Source organism: Salmo trutta, chromosome 38, assembly GCF_901001165.1.
Source record: "Salmo trutta chromosome 38, fSalTru1.1, whole genome shotgun sequence".
Classification (NCBI taxonomy): Eukaryota; Metazoa; Chordata; class Actinopteri; order Salmoniformes; family Salmonidae; genus Salmo; species Salmo trutta.
In genome coordinates, this window is record NC_042994.1 from 27,250,081 (window position 1) to 27,262,507 (window position 12,427).

General features: G+C 40.3%; 2 protein-coding genes across 11 annotated transcripts in view; both read right to left on the reverse strand.

Moving 5' to 3' along the window:
* The window catches only part of LOC115178195 (zinc finger protein 658B-like), a 1,063,446-nt gene that overhangs the window by 407,823 nt on the left and 643,196 nt on the right, over positions 1–12,427 (reverse strand). The gene's annotated exons all lie outside the window — the stretch shown is intronic.
* The window catches only part of LOC115178191 (zinc finger protein 501-like), a 141,359-nt gene that overhangs the window by 54,689 nt on the left and 74,243 nt on the right, over positions 1–12,427 (reverse strand). For 3 of the 10 annotated variants that reach the window (XM_029739269.1, XM_029739268.1, XM_029739274.1), the window contains one exon: positions 678–918. The exons of 3 other annotated variants lie outside the window; for them this stretch is intronic. In XM_029739269.1, coding sequence (XP_029595129.1) covers positions 678–918 — 241 coding nt within the window. Of the gene's footprint in view, positions 1–677; positions 919–5,678; positions 5,860–5,989; positions 6,088–6,538; positions 7,020–12,427 lie in introns of those variants that run through there. 4 more of the 10 variants (XM_029739277.1, XM_029739278.1, XM_029739271.1 and 1 more) reach the window with 3 other exon arrangements.

The following is a 12,427-nucleotide window of genomic DNA, read 5'->3' on the forward strand; positions in this document are numbered from 1 at the left end:
CTCAACAGCCTCCAATGGCTATTTATATAACAATGGAATGGAACAGTGACAGCGCTCCCTCTACTCCACACAATCACCTCACCACAGTCACCACGCTCCCTCTACTCCACACAATCAATATAGCGTGGTCACTGTGGTGAGGTGATTGTGTGGAGTAGAGGGAGCATGGAGAGGTGTGTTTGCTGTTCCATTCTACTCCACTTTTATATACAAAATATTTACTGATTATATAAAAAATATATTGATATATAATATGTATAACATAAAAAAAATACATTGTAGGTGTATATATGTGTGATATATATATATATAGAAACCTTTTACAAGACATGACAGTGGTGGGGAAAGGCACCACTGTCATGTTTGCAATGAATAATATCAAATATTATCCATTTGAGATTTTATTTTATTTGCAATATATAAAAATATAATCAGTAACGAAATGTGTGAAGTACAAATTGGTTATACATTGTGGGTGTATATATGTGTGTTTTTATATATATATATATATATAAAAAACACACATATATACACACCCACAATGTATAACCAATTTGTACTTCACACATTTCGTTACTGATTATATTTTTATATATTGCAAATAAAATAAAATCTCAAATGGATAATATTTGATATTATTCATTGCAAACAACGGCATTATCATAAGAAGAACTTACCAGTCCAAAACGATGTCCTCCCCGTGTAAAAACATATCTTCTGTCTGGGAGTCAAAGCTATGTTCGCTCAATGACTCGTCTTCGTCCTGTAGTAACTCTGTGTCACTTTCCCCATCTCCAGTGTGTGTCCTCTCATGTCTTTTCAGGCTTCCTAACTTGGTAAAACTCTTTCCAATCTGGGAGCAGTTGCGTCGTCTAGCTGGTTCGAACGTCTCTGATTCCTCCGAGTTTGGTTTTTCTCCTGCCAAAGACAGTGTTTATTTAAAGATAGAATTAAATCTCCACATGACAAAACTGCCTTGCTATGAGGTTTAATCCAAATCAGAGCCCTCAACCTGAGGCCAGTTTTCAAACATTTAATCATTTAAAACAAACGTTGTAGAGCTTCCTGGTAATTACTGATATGTTTACTTACTTATTAATTCTGTTTTAGAAGTCAGAATACAAACAACTAGACCGTTCTAGGACCCTCAAGACACAGACGTCGATGGATTCCTATCGAGCAGGTGGTTCTAAATATTTAACCTTCATAGCTGTAAGATACATAATTTGACTTTTTCCATATGCACAAAAGCTTATTTCTCTCATTTTGTGCACAAATGTGTTTATATCCCTTTGCCAAGATAATCCATCCACCTGACAGGTATGGCATGTTTAAACAGCATGATCATTACACAGGTGCACCTTGTGCTGGGGACAATAAAAGCCCACTAAAATGTGCAGTTTTGTCACACAACGCCACAGATGTCTCAAAGGAGTGTGCAATTGGCATGCAGGAATATCCACTGGAGCTGTTACCAGAGAATTAAATGTAAATTTCTCTACTATAAGCCACCTCCAATGTCATTTTAGAGAATTTGGCAGTACATCCAACTGGCCTCACAACCGCTGACTACGTATAACCACGCCAGTCCAGGACCTCCACATTGTCTTAGACCAGCCACCCGGACAGCTTCATTGGCTGAGGCTTGGCTCTCCAGTGGGTGGGACTAGCTCCCCAGCAGGTAGATGGCTGCGCCCCTGCCTAGTAATGTAAAGTCCATAGATTAGGGCCTAATTATTTATTTACAGTGACTGATTTCCTTATATGAACTGCAAATCATTGAAATTGTTGCAGGATGCTCTCGATGGTGCAGCTGTAGAACATTTTGAGGATCTGGGGACCCATGCCAAATCTTTTCAGTCTCCTGAGGGGGAATAGGTTTTGTTGTGCCCTCTTCACAACTGTCTTGGTGTGCTTGGACCATGTTAGCTTGTTGGTGATGTGGACACCAAGGAACTTGAAGCTCTCAACCTGCTGCACTACAGCCCTGTCGATGAGAATGGGGGCGCGCTCTGTCCTCCTTTTCCTGTAGTCCACAATCATCTCCTTTGTTTTGATCACGTTGAGGGAGATGTTGTTATCCTGGCACCACACGGCCAGGTCTCTGACCTCCTCCCTATAGGCTGTCTCGTCGTTGTCGGTGATCAGGCCTACCACTGTTGTGTCATCGGCAAACTTAATGATGGTGTTGAAGTCATGCCTGGCCGTGCAGTCATGAGTGAACAGGGAGTACAGGAGGAGACTGAGTACACACTCCTGAGGGGACCTCATGTTGAGGAACAGCGAAGTGGAGGTGTTGTTTCCTACCTTCACCACGGGGAGACCCGTCAGGAAGTCCAGGACCCAGTTGCACAGGGCGGGGTTCAGACCCAGGGCCTTGAGCTTAATGATGAGTTGAAGGTACTATGGTGGTGAATGCTGAGCTATAGTCAAAGAACAGCATTCTTACATAGGTATTCCTCTTGTCCAGATGGGATAGGGCAGTGTGCAGTGAGATGGCATCGTCTGTGGATCTATTGGGATGGTAAGCAAATTGAAGTGGGTCTAGGGTGTCTAGGGAAGAGGTGATACGATCCTTGACTAGTCTCTCAAAGCACTTCATGATGAAAGAAGTGAGTGCTACAGGACGATAGTCATTTACTTCAGTTACCTTTGATTTCTTGGGTATGGGAACAATGGTGGACATCTTGAAGCATGTGGGGACAGCAGACTGGGATAGGGAGATTGAATATGTCCGTAAACACACCAGCCAGCTGGTCTGCGCATGCCCTGAGGATGCGGATAGGGATGCCGTCTGGGCCGGCAGACCTGCGAGAGTTAACACTTAAATGTCTTACTCAAGTCGGCCACTGAGAAGGAGAGCCAAAATAAATGCTTCAGAGTTCAAGTAAAAGACACATCTCAACATCAACTGTTCAGAGGAGACATCGTGAATCAGGCCTTCATGGTCGAATTGCTGCAAAGAAACCACTACTAAAGGACACCAATAATAAGAAGAGACTTGCTTGGGGAAAGAAACACGAGCAATGGACATTAGACTGGTGGAAATTTGTCCCTTGGTCTGATGAGTCCAAATTTGAGATTTTTGGTTCCAACCGCCGTGTCTTTGTGAGATACAGAGTAGGTGAAAGGATGATCTCTGCTTGAGGTAGACGGATTAATCGGAATGGCCGATTTCAAGTTTTCATAACAATCGATAATCGATATTTTTGGCCACCGATTTGTCAAATTTTGTATATATATTTTTTTAAACCTTTATTTAACTAGGCAAGTCAGTTAAAGAACACATTCTTATTTTCAATGACGGCCTAGGAACGGCGGGTTAACTGCCTTGTTCAGGGGCAGAACGACAGATTTTTACCTTGTCAGCTTGGGGATGCAACCTTACGTTAACTAGCCCAACGCTCTAACCACCTGCTTTACGTTGCCAAGTTGCTAGCTAGCATTAAACTTATCTTATAAAAAAACAATCAAGCAATCATAAACACTAGTTAACTACACATGGTTGATGATATTACTAGTTAATCTAGCCTGTCCTGCTTTGCATATAATCGATGTGGTGCGCATTCGCGAAAAAAGGACTGTCTTTGCTCCGACGTGTACCTAACCATAAACATCAATGTCTTAAAATCAATACACAAGTACATATTTTTAAACCTGCATATTTAGTTAATATTGCCTGCTAACATTAATTTATTTTAACTAGGGAAAATGTGTCACTTCTCTTGCAAACAGAGTCAGGGTATATGCAGCAGTTTGGGCCGCCTGGCTTGTTGCGAACTGTGAAGACTATTTCTTCCTAACAAAAACAGCCGACTTCGCCAAACGGGGATGATTTAACTTGTTATGGATAGGGGGCAGTATTTTCACGGCCGGATAAAAAACGTACCCGATTTAATCTGGTTACTACTCCTGCCCGGAAACTCGAATATGCATATAATTTGTAGATTTGAATAGAAAACGCTAAAGTTTCTAAAACTGTTTGAATGGTGTCTGTGAGTATAACAGAACTCATATGGCAGGCCAAAACCTGAGAAGATTCCATACAGGAAGTGCCCTGTCTGACAATTTGTTGTCCTTCTGTAGCATCTCTATCGAAAATACAGCATCTGTGCTGTAACGTGACATTTTCTAAGGCTTCCATTGGCTCTCAGAAGGCGCCAGAAAGGGGAATGGGGTGTCTGCTGTCTCTGGGCGAAGAACAGCAGGAGAATTTGTTAGTGGTCAGCCTGGGAACAGTGAGACTGAGAGGCGCGTTCACGAGAATTCTCCATTTTTTTCTTTCAGCCTTTGAATGAATACAACGTCGCCCGGTTGGAATATTATCGCTATTTTACGAGAAAAACGGCATAAAAATTGATTTTAAACAGCGTTTGACATGCTTCGAAGTACGGTAATGGAATATTTAGAGAAAAAAAATTCACGAATTGCGCTCGCGCGTCACCCTTCAGATAGTGACCTGAACGCACAAACAAAACAGAGCTATTTGATTATAAATATGGATTATTTGGAACCAAAACAGCATTTGTTGCTGAAGTAGAAGTCCTGGGAGTGCATTCTGACAAAGAACAGCAAAGGTAATCCATTTTTTCTAGTAATAGTAATTCTGAGTTTAGGTTGTCCCAAACTTGGTGGGTGTCAAATTAGCTAGCCTGTGATGGCCGGGCTATGTACTCAGAATATTGCAAAATGTGATTTCGCCGAAAAGCTATTTTAAAATCTGACACCGCGATTGCATAAAGGAGTTCTGTACCTATAATTCTTAAAATAAATGTTATGTTTTTTTGTGAACGTTTATCATGAGTAATTTAGAAAATTCACCAGAAGTTTGCTGTGGGTATGCTAGTTCTGAACATCACATGCTAATGTAAAAAGCTTTTTTTTGATATAAATATGAACTTGATTGAACAAAACATGCATGTATTGTATAACATAATGTCCTAGGAGTGTCATCTGATGAAGATCATCAAAGGTTAGTGCTGCATTTAGCTGTGGTTTTGGTTTTTGTGACATATATGCTTGCTTTGAAAATGGCTGTGTGATTATTTTTGGCAGGGTACTCTCCTGACATAATCTAATGCTTTGCTTTCGCTGTAAGGCCTTTTTGAAATCGGACAATGTGGTTAGATTAACGAGAGTCTTGTCTTTAAAATGGTGTAAAATAGTCATATGTTTGAGAAATTGAAGTTATAGCATTTTTGAGGTATTTGTATTTCGCGCCACGCTCTACCATTGGATAAGGTTAACCAGCATGGCTACCACAGCATTCTGCAGCAATACGCTATCCCATCTGGTTTGCGCTTAGTGGGACTATCGTTTGTTTTTCAACAGGACAATGACCAAACACACCTCCAGGCTGTGTAAGGCCTATTTGACCAAGGAGGAGAGTGATGGAGTGCTGCATCAGATGACCTGGCCTCCACAATCACCCGACCACAAACCAATTGAGATGGTTTGGGATGAGTTGGACTGCAGAGTGAAGGAAAAGCAGCCAACAAGTGCTCAGCATATGTGGGACCTCCTTCAAGACTGTTGGAAAAGCATTCCAGATGAAGCTGGTTGAGAGAACGCCAACAGTGTGCAGAGCTGTATTTGTATTAGTCGGGGACAGCCCTAATGGGAACAGATACCAGTGGGCAGATCTATTTTATTTGTTCAAACTAAATTACAGCACTTACTTTGATGAGTCAAATCTGATCTTTTCTCTTCTCCTCCTCTCACAGTTCCACTCAGCCCCGTTGATTTCCTGCAGTCCACCAGCAGCACAGACAACCTCTTCATACCCAGCAGTAAGGTGCTACCGGGAGAGGCACGACACAGGGACTCCGGGAGGGTGGAAGGGGGCCGGCTAGCGTTGTCCTGTTAACCATAAAGAGGGGACACAGAGACATCTCATTATGGATGCTGATGCCACTGTTGTCATAAAGTGCTTTACAGAAACCCAGCCCCAGATAGAGCAAGATGTATGCTAGACCAGACCAAGCTGTACCATCTGGTGTTCTGATCTAGAGAGACTCTTCTCTGCCTCGTCAGCATCAGGATGTTGTTGAGGCTCCCCAGAGGATCCCCGATAGTCATGCATCTCTCCTGTGTGAATGACAAGATCAAACAGATGATAAACTTATGACCATCATCATTGCAATCATAGGGTCTTACAAGAGGCATGAATATGTCTAAAAATGGCCACATTCATCATGATTTTATAAAATATTGTTTGGGTTGTGAATGTAAAAGGTTCGTTCCACAAAATGGGTGCCTTTTGCGTCCCTTTGATATTTTAAGTGTAAATTATGCTCCAATATTATATTTTAAAGCCTGTTAGATTTAGTGCACTTTAATATACACTACATGGAGAATTCAATACATCTAATTGAAAAGTCCCACAAAAATATGTACCAATGGCAGATTGTCCCTTAAACAATTTATACAGTACTGAACAACATATTCAAGTGTAGAACTTCAGTAGAATGCCCCTTAAAACCCCACATTAGTTCAACAACAACATAGTTTGTGCGCCTGTTTTTAAGACAGTACTCACTGGTGTTAATCGGATCTTCTGTCTCCTCTTTCACTCCCAAAACGTTTTCCTTCTCTTTTACTGAGATAGCATCCTCTTCCTCTTTCAGTCCAAAATGTTCTTCCTCTTCTTTCACTACATTCTCTTCTTTCAATGTTATGGCATCTACCTCCTTTTTGATTCTGAAAGCTTCTTTCTCTAATTTCACCAGAGCTACTTTCTCCGTCTTGCTTAGTGAACTCATGTTCCGGGCGATTAGCCTAATGCTGTATCAATTTAACACATCCGCTAATTTCACAAGCAAATTACGTTGAAATTAGCTAGTAGAAAGGTAAACGGAAGTATGTTCAAAACACTAAGAGTAATATAAACAAGTTTGGTCTTAAACGCGTCAACGTTTCAGTTTTATATTCGCTAGCAAACCACCACGTTGGTTGAATCAGAAGCCTGTTGTCGCTGTTGAAGAAGCCTCCAGTTCCGTCCACTAGATTATACGTCACGCAAGAAGGATCACCTGAAATACTCACATCGCCATCTGCTGACTGGAGTGGGTAACGCAGATTGGAACAAAATCTCCATTACAATGTTTACTCTGTCAAGCAATGTCATAAGAAGTAATTTAAAAACAACCAGATGTTATGTTTTCTCTTACTTCTTACAGCCAATACTTTACTCCAGGTCTGACCTGCCCATTAGGCAGGATTAGGTGACAGATTGAAGAGGGTGGCATATTCAGAGATAAATTGACCAAGGCTCAACGCTAACAACACATATTAACACCTCACATAATGCTGCCCAAAAACAATGAAAACTTCTCTCACCCAGTGGCATATGGACTATTTAGGTGAGTGTTGGTGTTGCCACATGAAGCAGTGCCCACTTTGCATAAGGCAACATGGACAGATAGGGCTCTACCTGTGTAGAGCACATGCCCCTTTGCCCTTCCTGTCTCTAAAGTGTCCTTTTGGGTGGTGGTATAATTTGGATTCATTTTTTCTCATAGTTATTCTGAACCCACTGCCTGCAAGTCGTCGTTAAATTCACCTAAGTGATTTGTATTTTCGTTCAACTTTCTGAAGAGGAAACAGACCAGAAATGGCCCTGTCTGAGTGCATTTGTCTACCACTATGTGTAGCTGTTAGCGATGATGCTAATGACAACCATCTTCTGGTTGATGGAAAAGCTTAACCCCAAAAACCTTGTCAATTAACTATAAAGTAGTCTATGCCTACCTGGCAGAATGATATCATGACTATTTGCATCAATCCAGTTGTGATTTGTTCAGCAGACTCTGCAATCACATGTGTGCTACCGAGACACCACTAACCAAGCAAGGCTCTTGCTGGTGCCACTTGCATTAAAGGGTATCTACACCCCAAAATACAATTTTCTGATTTTCCTCAGACTTCAAAAGTGGTCTCCTGATGTGGTTTAAGTATTGTTGTGGACTTACATCCAATTGTGTAGTTTCTCTATTAACAGTGTGCTTTTGAGAGAGAAAAACAGGGACAAATCAGAAACCAAGGAAAAACTTGCTCTACGGACAATTCCTTGGCTTGGTTTTTGCTCTGACATGCACTGTCAACTGTGGGACCTTATATAGACAGGTCTGTGCCTTTCCAAGTAATGTCCAATCAATTGAATTTACCACAGCTGGACTCCAATCTAGCTGTAGAAACATCTCAAGGATGATCAACGGAAACAGGATGCACCTGAGCTCAATTTTGAGTCTCATAGCAAAGGGTCTGAATACTTATGCAAATAAGGTAATTCTGCTTTTTGTTTTTAATACACTTGCTAAAAGCCTGTTTTTGCTTTGTCATTAGCTGAAGGAAATTGTTTCATTTAATACATTTTAGAATACAGCTGTAAAGACTGAATTCTTTCAGAAGGTCCTGTAAGTGATTGAGGTCTGAATACTTATGTAAATAAGATTTCTGTTTTTGTTTTTTAATAAATTTGCAAACATTTCTAAGAGCCTTTTATTGCTTTGTCATTATGGGTTATTGTGTGTAGATTGCTGAGGAAATTGTTTTATTTAATCCATTTTAGAATAAGGCTGTAACGTAACAAAATGTGGAAAAAGTCAAGGGTTCTGAATACTTTCCGAAGGCACTTTAAGTGATTGAGGAGAGAGCATCATTGCTATATTCTAATTAAAATAATTGATTCATAAGAGAACACATGACCAAAGCAAGGCGTGCCCAATATAGAATTAAAACAACGTTATTCTTAATGAGAAATATAATCTAATGAACAAATGTTAGCATAACCAAAGACATGAAAACTGACGCCAACATTGTATTTAGTTTGGATTTCATACAGCCAGGAAGGTCATTGAGAATAACAATAGACAATAGTTATTGTTGCTAGTTCAGGGATGAAGATAGTGAAGGTTCAGGAATGTTAAAGATGTGTTCACAGTGTGGATGTTGACAGAGGGGGATTAGAACCCCATGAGAAAGAACCTGTTGTATCCTGTTATGGGCGCCGCACTGTTGCCAGACCCTGAGCTCACCTGCGGGAATTGTTTGTTTGCTTATAGTTATATTTATAGTTATATGTTCAATTTTGTTTCGTTTTGTCTAAATCCGTCGCCAGTTTAAAAGTGTATTGTTCGTGGCATGTGTGACAACCTTAATCCTAATCGCTGTAATATGCGGAAATGTTACAATCACTACCGGAGGTTGTATGGATTCAATGAGTAAAACAACCACTATCACCTACTCCCGTGAGTTTCTGCTCTCTTTCCGAGATAAAGCTCACACTATCCAAAACAGCATTGCCTTGCCTGATGGTTGTTCTACAAAATCAAAAAAAAGTTTAACTAAGAAGAAGCGAGGCTCAAGAGGTGTTATCAGGAACAGATTACGGAGGCGGGGAAGAACTCACCCGCTCCGGGTAATCACGCTGTCAAATGTGGGTTCAATAAATAACAAACTGGATGAGTTAGCGGCAAAGGCTACATTTGAAGAGGACTTTAGGAGAAGTAATTTAATCTGCTGAAACAGAAACGTGGATGAAGCAGGACGGTGATGCCAAAGAAACATTTCCATCCTGGATGGACAATAACGTTTTATTCTATTCTAAAGTTCATTTAACATTCTGGTTTAGGGGGGTATTAACTTTTTGGAAACCCCTATTCACACTATGTACAGACATAGAAAACCATCACATCAAGGAGGTGTAACAGTGATGAATGTCTATTCAATGTGCAACAGTAGTCTGCTGTAACAAGCAATACCTGGTAAATATGTTTACATACATCCATGACTGAATGGTTTCATGAACTCCTTTAAAGGTTTTGTAAGTAAATTGTAACAGGTCCTGATTCAGCAGTGTGAATTAACCTAGAGGCACCAAAACAAACTTTTTGAGAAGTTTGGAGATTATTTCACAAGTAAGGTGCAAAGAGCTGATTAACCTAACTCTGTACAGACCAAAGGAATTCCCAGAGCTAGCCATCCCTGAGACTGTGTATGATAACACCAACTCTTACCTCTAATGGTTATTGTAGATGTTAGCTACAGAGGGAGTTACTGTCAAAGAGCTTTATAAATGCAAAGAGAGCAATGAATGGAACTACGTCACCACAAAGAGGGTCAGCCTACTTCCTGATGGAGAATGCAGGGAGGTGTACTGAACCTGTAGCCATAATAAAACAAAGTGCATTATGGTCAAATGCATCTAATGGCTTTAATGAAGTGTCAGCTGCATTCCCATAGATGATGTCGCTATAGTCTAGGACCAGTAAGAACATCGATTGAATGATCTGCTTTGTACCATTAAACAAGAAGCCTGACCTATTTCTATAGAAGAAGACCCTTTTTATACTCAGCATCTTAATTAACTAACTCATCAAAATGTTGTTTAAAAGACAGCTTAACGTCTAAACAGAAACCCAGCCTAAAACCCCAACTCAGCATCTTAATTAACTAACTCATCAAAATGTTGTTTAAAAGACAGCTTAACGTCTAAACAGAAACCCAGCCTAAAACCCCAACTCAGCATCTTAATTAACTAACTCATCAATATGTTTTTTAAAAGACAGCTTAACATCTAAACAGAAACCCAGCCTAAAACCCCAACTCAGCATCTTAATTAACTAACTCATCAATATGGTTTTAAAGACAGCTTAACGTCTAAACAGAAACCCAGCCTAAAACCCCAACTCAGCATCTTAATTATCTACAGGGAGAACATGTCACAATATAACACATTCCCACAGCATCGAAGGATGCATACACTGGCACTGACATTGTATTATGTTATGTGAACATAGCATAAGGACACAGTACCAGTCAAAAGTTTGGACACACCCCTACTCATTCAAGGGTTTATCTTTATTTTTCAGTCATTTGTGTAAGTGCTGTGCTTGTTGAGTGTCCTTCCCTATATGTGTGCTGAACCTCTGTTGTCAATTTGTTTACTGTAAAATAGCATTGTATCTGGTCAAACACAATTTTTTCCAGAAGTTTACTAAGGGTTTGTAACAGGCTGATTGGTCGGCTATTTGAGCCCGTAAAGGGGGCTTTACTATTCTTGGGTAGTAGAGTGACTTTAGTTTCCCTCCAGGCCTGAGGGGACACGCTCTCTAGTAGGCTTAAATTGAAGATGTGGCAATATCGTCTGCTATTATCCTCAGTAATTTTCCATCTAGATTGTCAGACCCTGGTGGCTTGTCATTGTTGATAGACAACAATACTTTTTTCACCTCTTCCACACTGACTTTACGGAATTCAAAAGTACAATTCTTGTCTTTCATAATTTGGTCCGATATACTTGGATGTGTACTGTCAGCGTTTGTTGCTGGCATGTCATGCCTAAGTTTGCTTATCTTGCCAATGAAAAAATAATTAAAGTAGTTGGCAATATCAGTGGGCTTTGTGATGAATGAGCCATCTCATTCAATGAACGAAGGAGCCGAGTTGGGTTTTTCCCCCAAAATTGTATTTTAGGTGCCCCAAAGTTTTTTTACTATCATTCTTTCTATATATTCTCTATGTTTCATAGTGCAGTTACTTTTTCTTTAGTTTAGTCACATGATTTCTTAATTTGCAGAACGTTTGCCAATCAGTTGGGCTGCCAGACTTAATTGCCATACCTTTTGCCTCATCCCTCTCAACCATACCATTTTTAAATTCCTCATCAATCCAAGGGGATTTAACCTGTTTAGGATAGGGGGCAGTATTTTCACGGCCGGAAAAAAAACATACCCAATTTAATCTGGTTATTACTCCTGCCCAGAAACTAGAATATGCATATAATTATTTGATTTGGATAGAAATGGTGTCTGTGAGTATAACAGAACTCATATGGCAGGCCAAAACCTGAGAAGATTCTATATGGGAAGTGCCCTATCTGACCATTTCTTGGCCTTCTGTAGCCTCTTTATCAAAAATACAGGATCTCTGCTGTAACGTGACATTTTCTAAGGCTCCCATAGGCTCTCAGAAGGCGCCAGAACGTGGAATGATAACTCTGCAGTCCCTGGGCGAAAAACAGTAGGGGTTTTGGAAAGTGGTCGTTCTGAGAACAATGACACTGGTGCGCGTGTGCATGTGACGACTCCATTTTTCTTCTTTCAGTGTTTGAACGGATACAACGTCTCCCGGTTGGAAAATTATTGCTATTTTACGAGAAAAATCGCCTAAAAATTGATTTTAAACAGCGTTTGACATGCTTCGAAGTACGGTAATGGAATATTTTGAATTTTTTTGTCACGATACGTGCCGGCACGTCACCCTTCGGATAGTGTCTTGAACGCAAGAACAAAACGCAGCTATTTGGATATAACTATAGATTATTTGGAACCAAAACAACATTGGGTGTTGAAGTAGAAGTCCTGGGAGTGCATTCTGACGAAGAACAGCAAAGGTAATCCAATTTTTCTTATAGTAAATCTGAGTT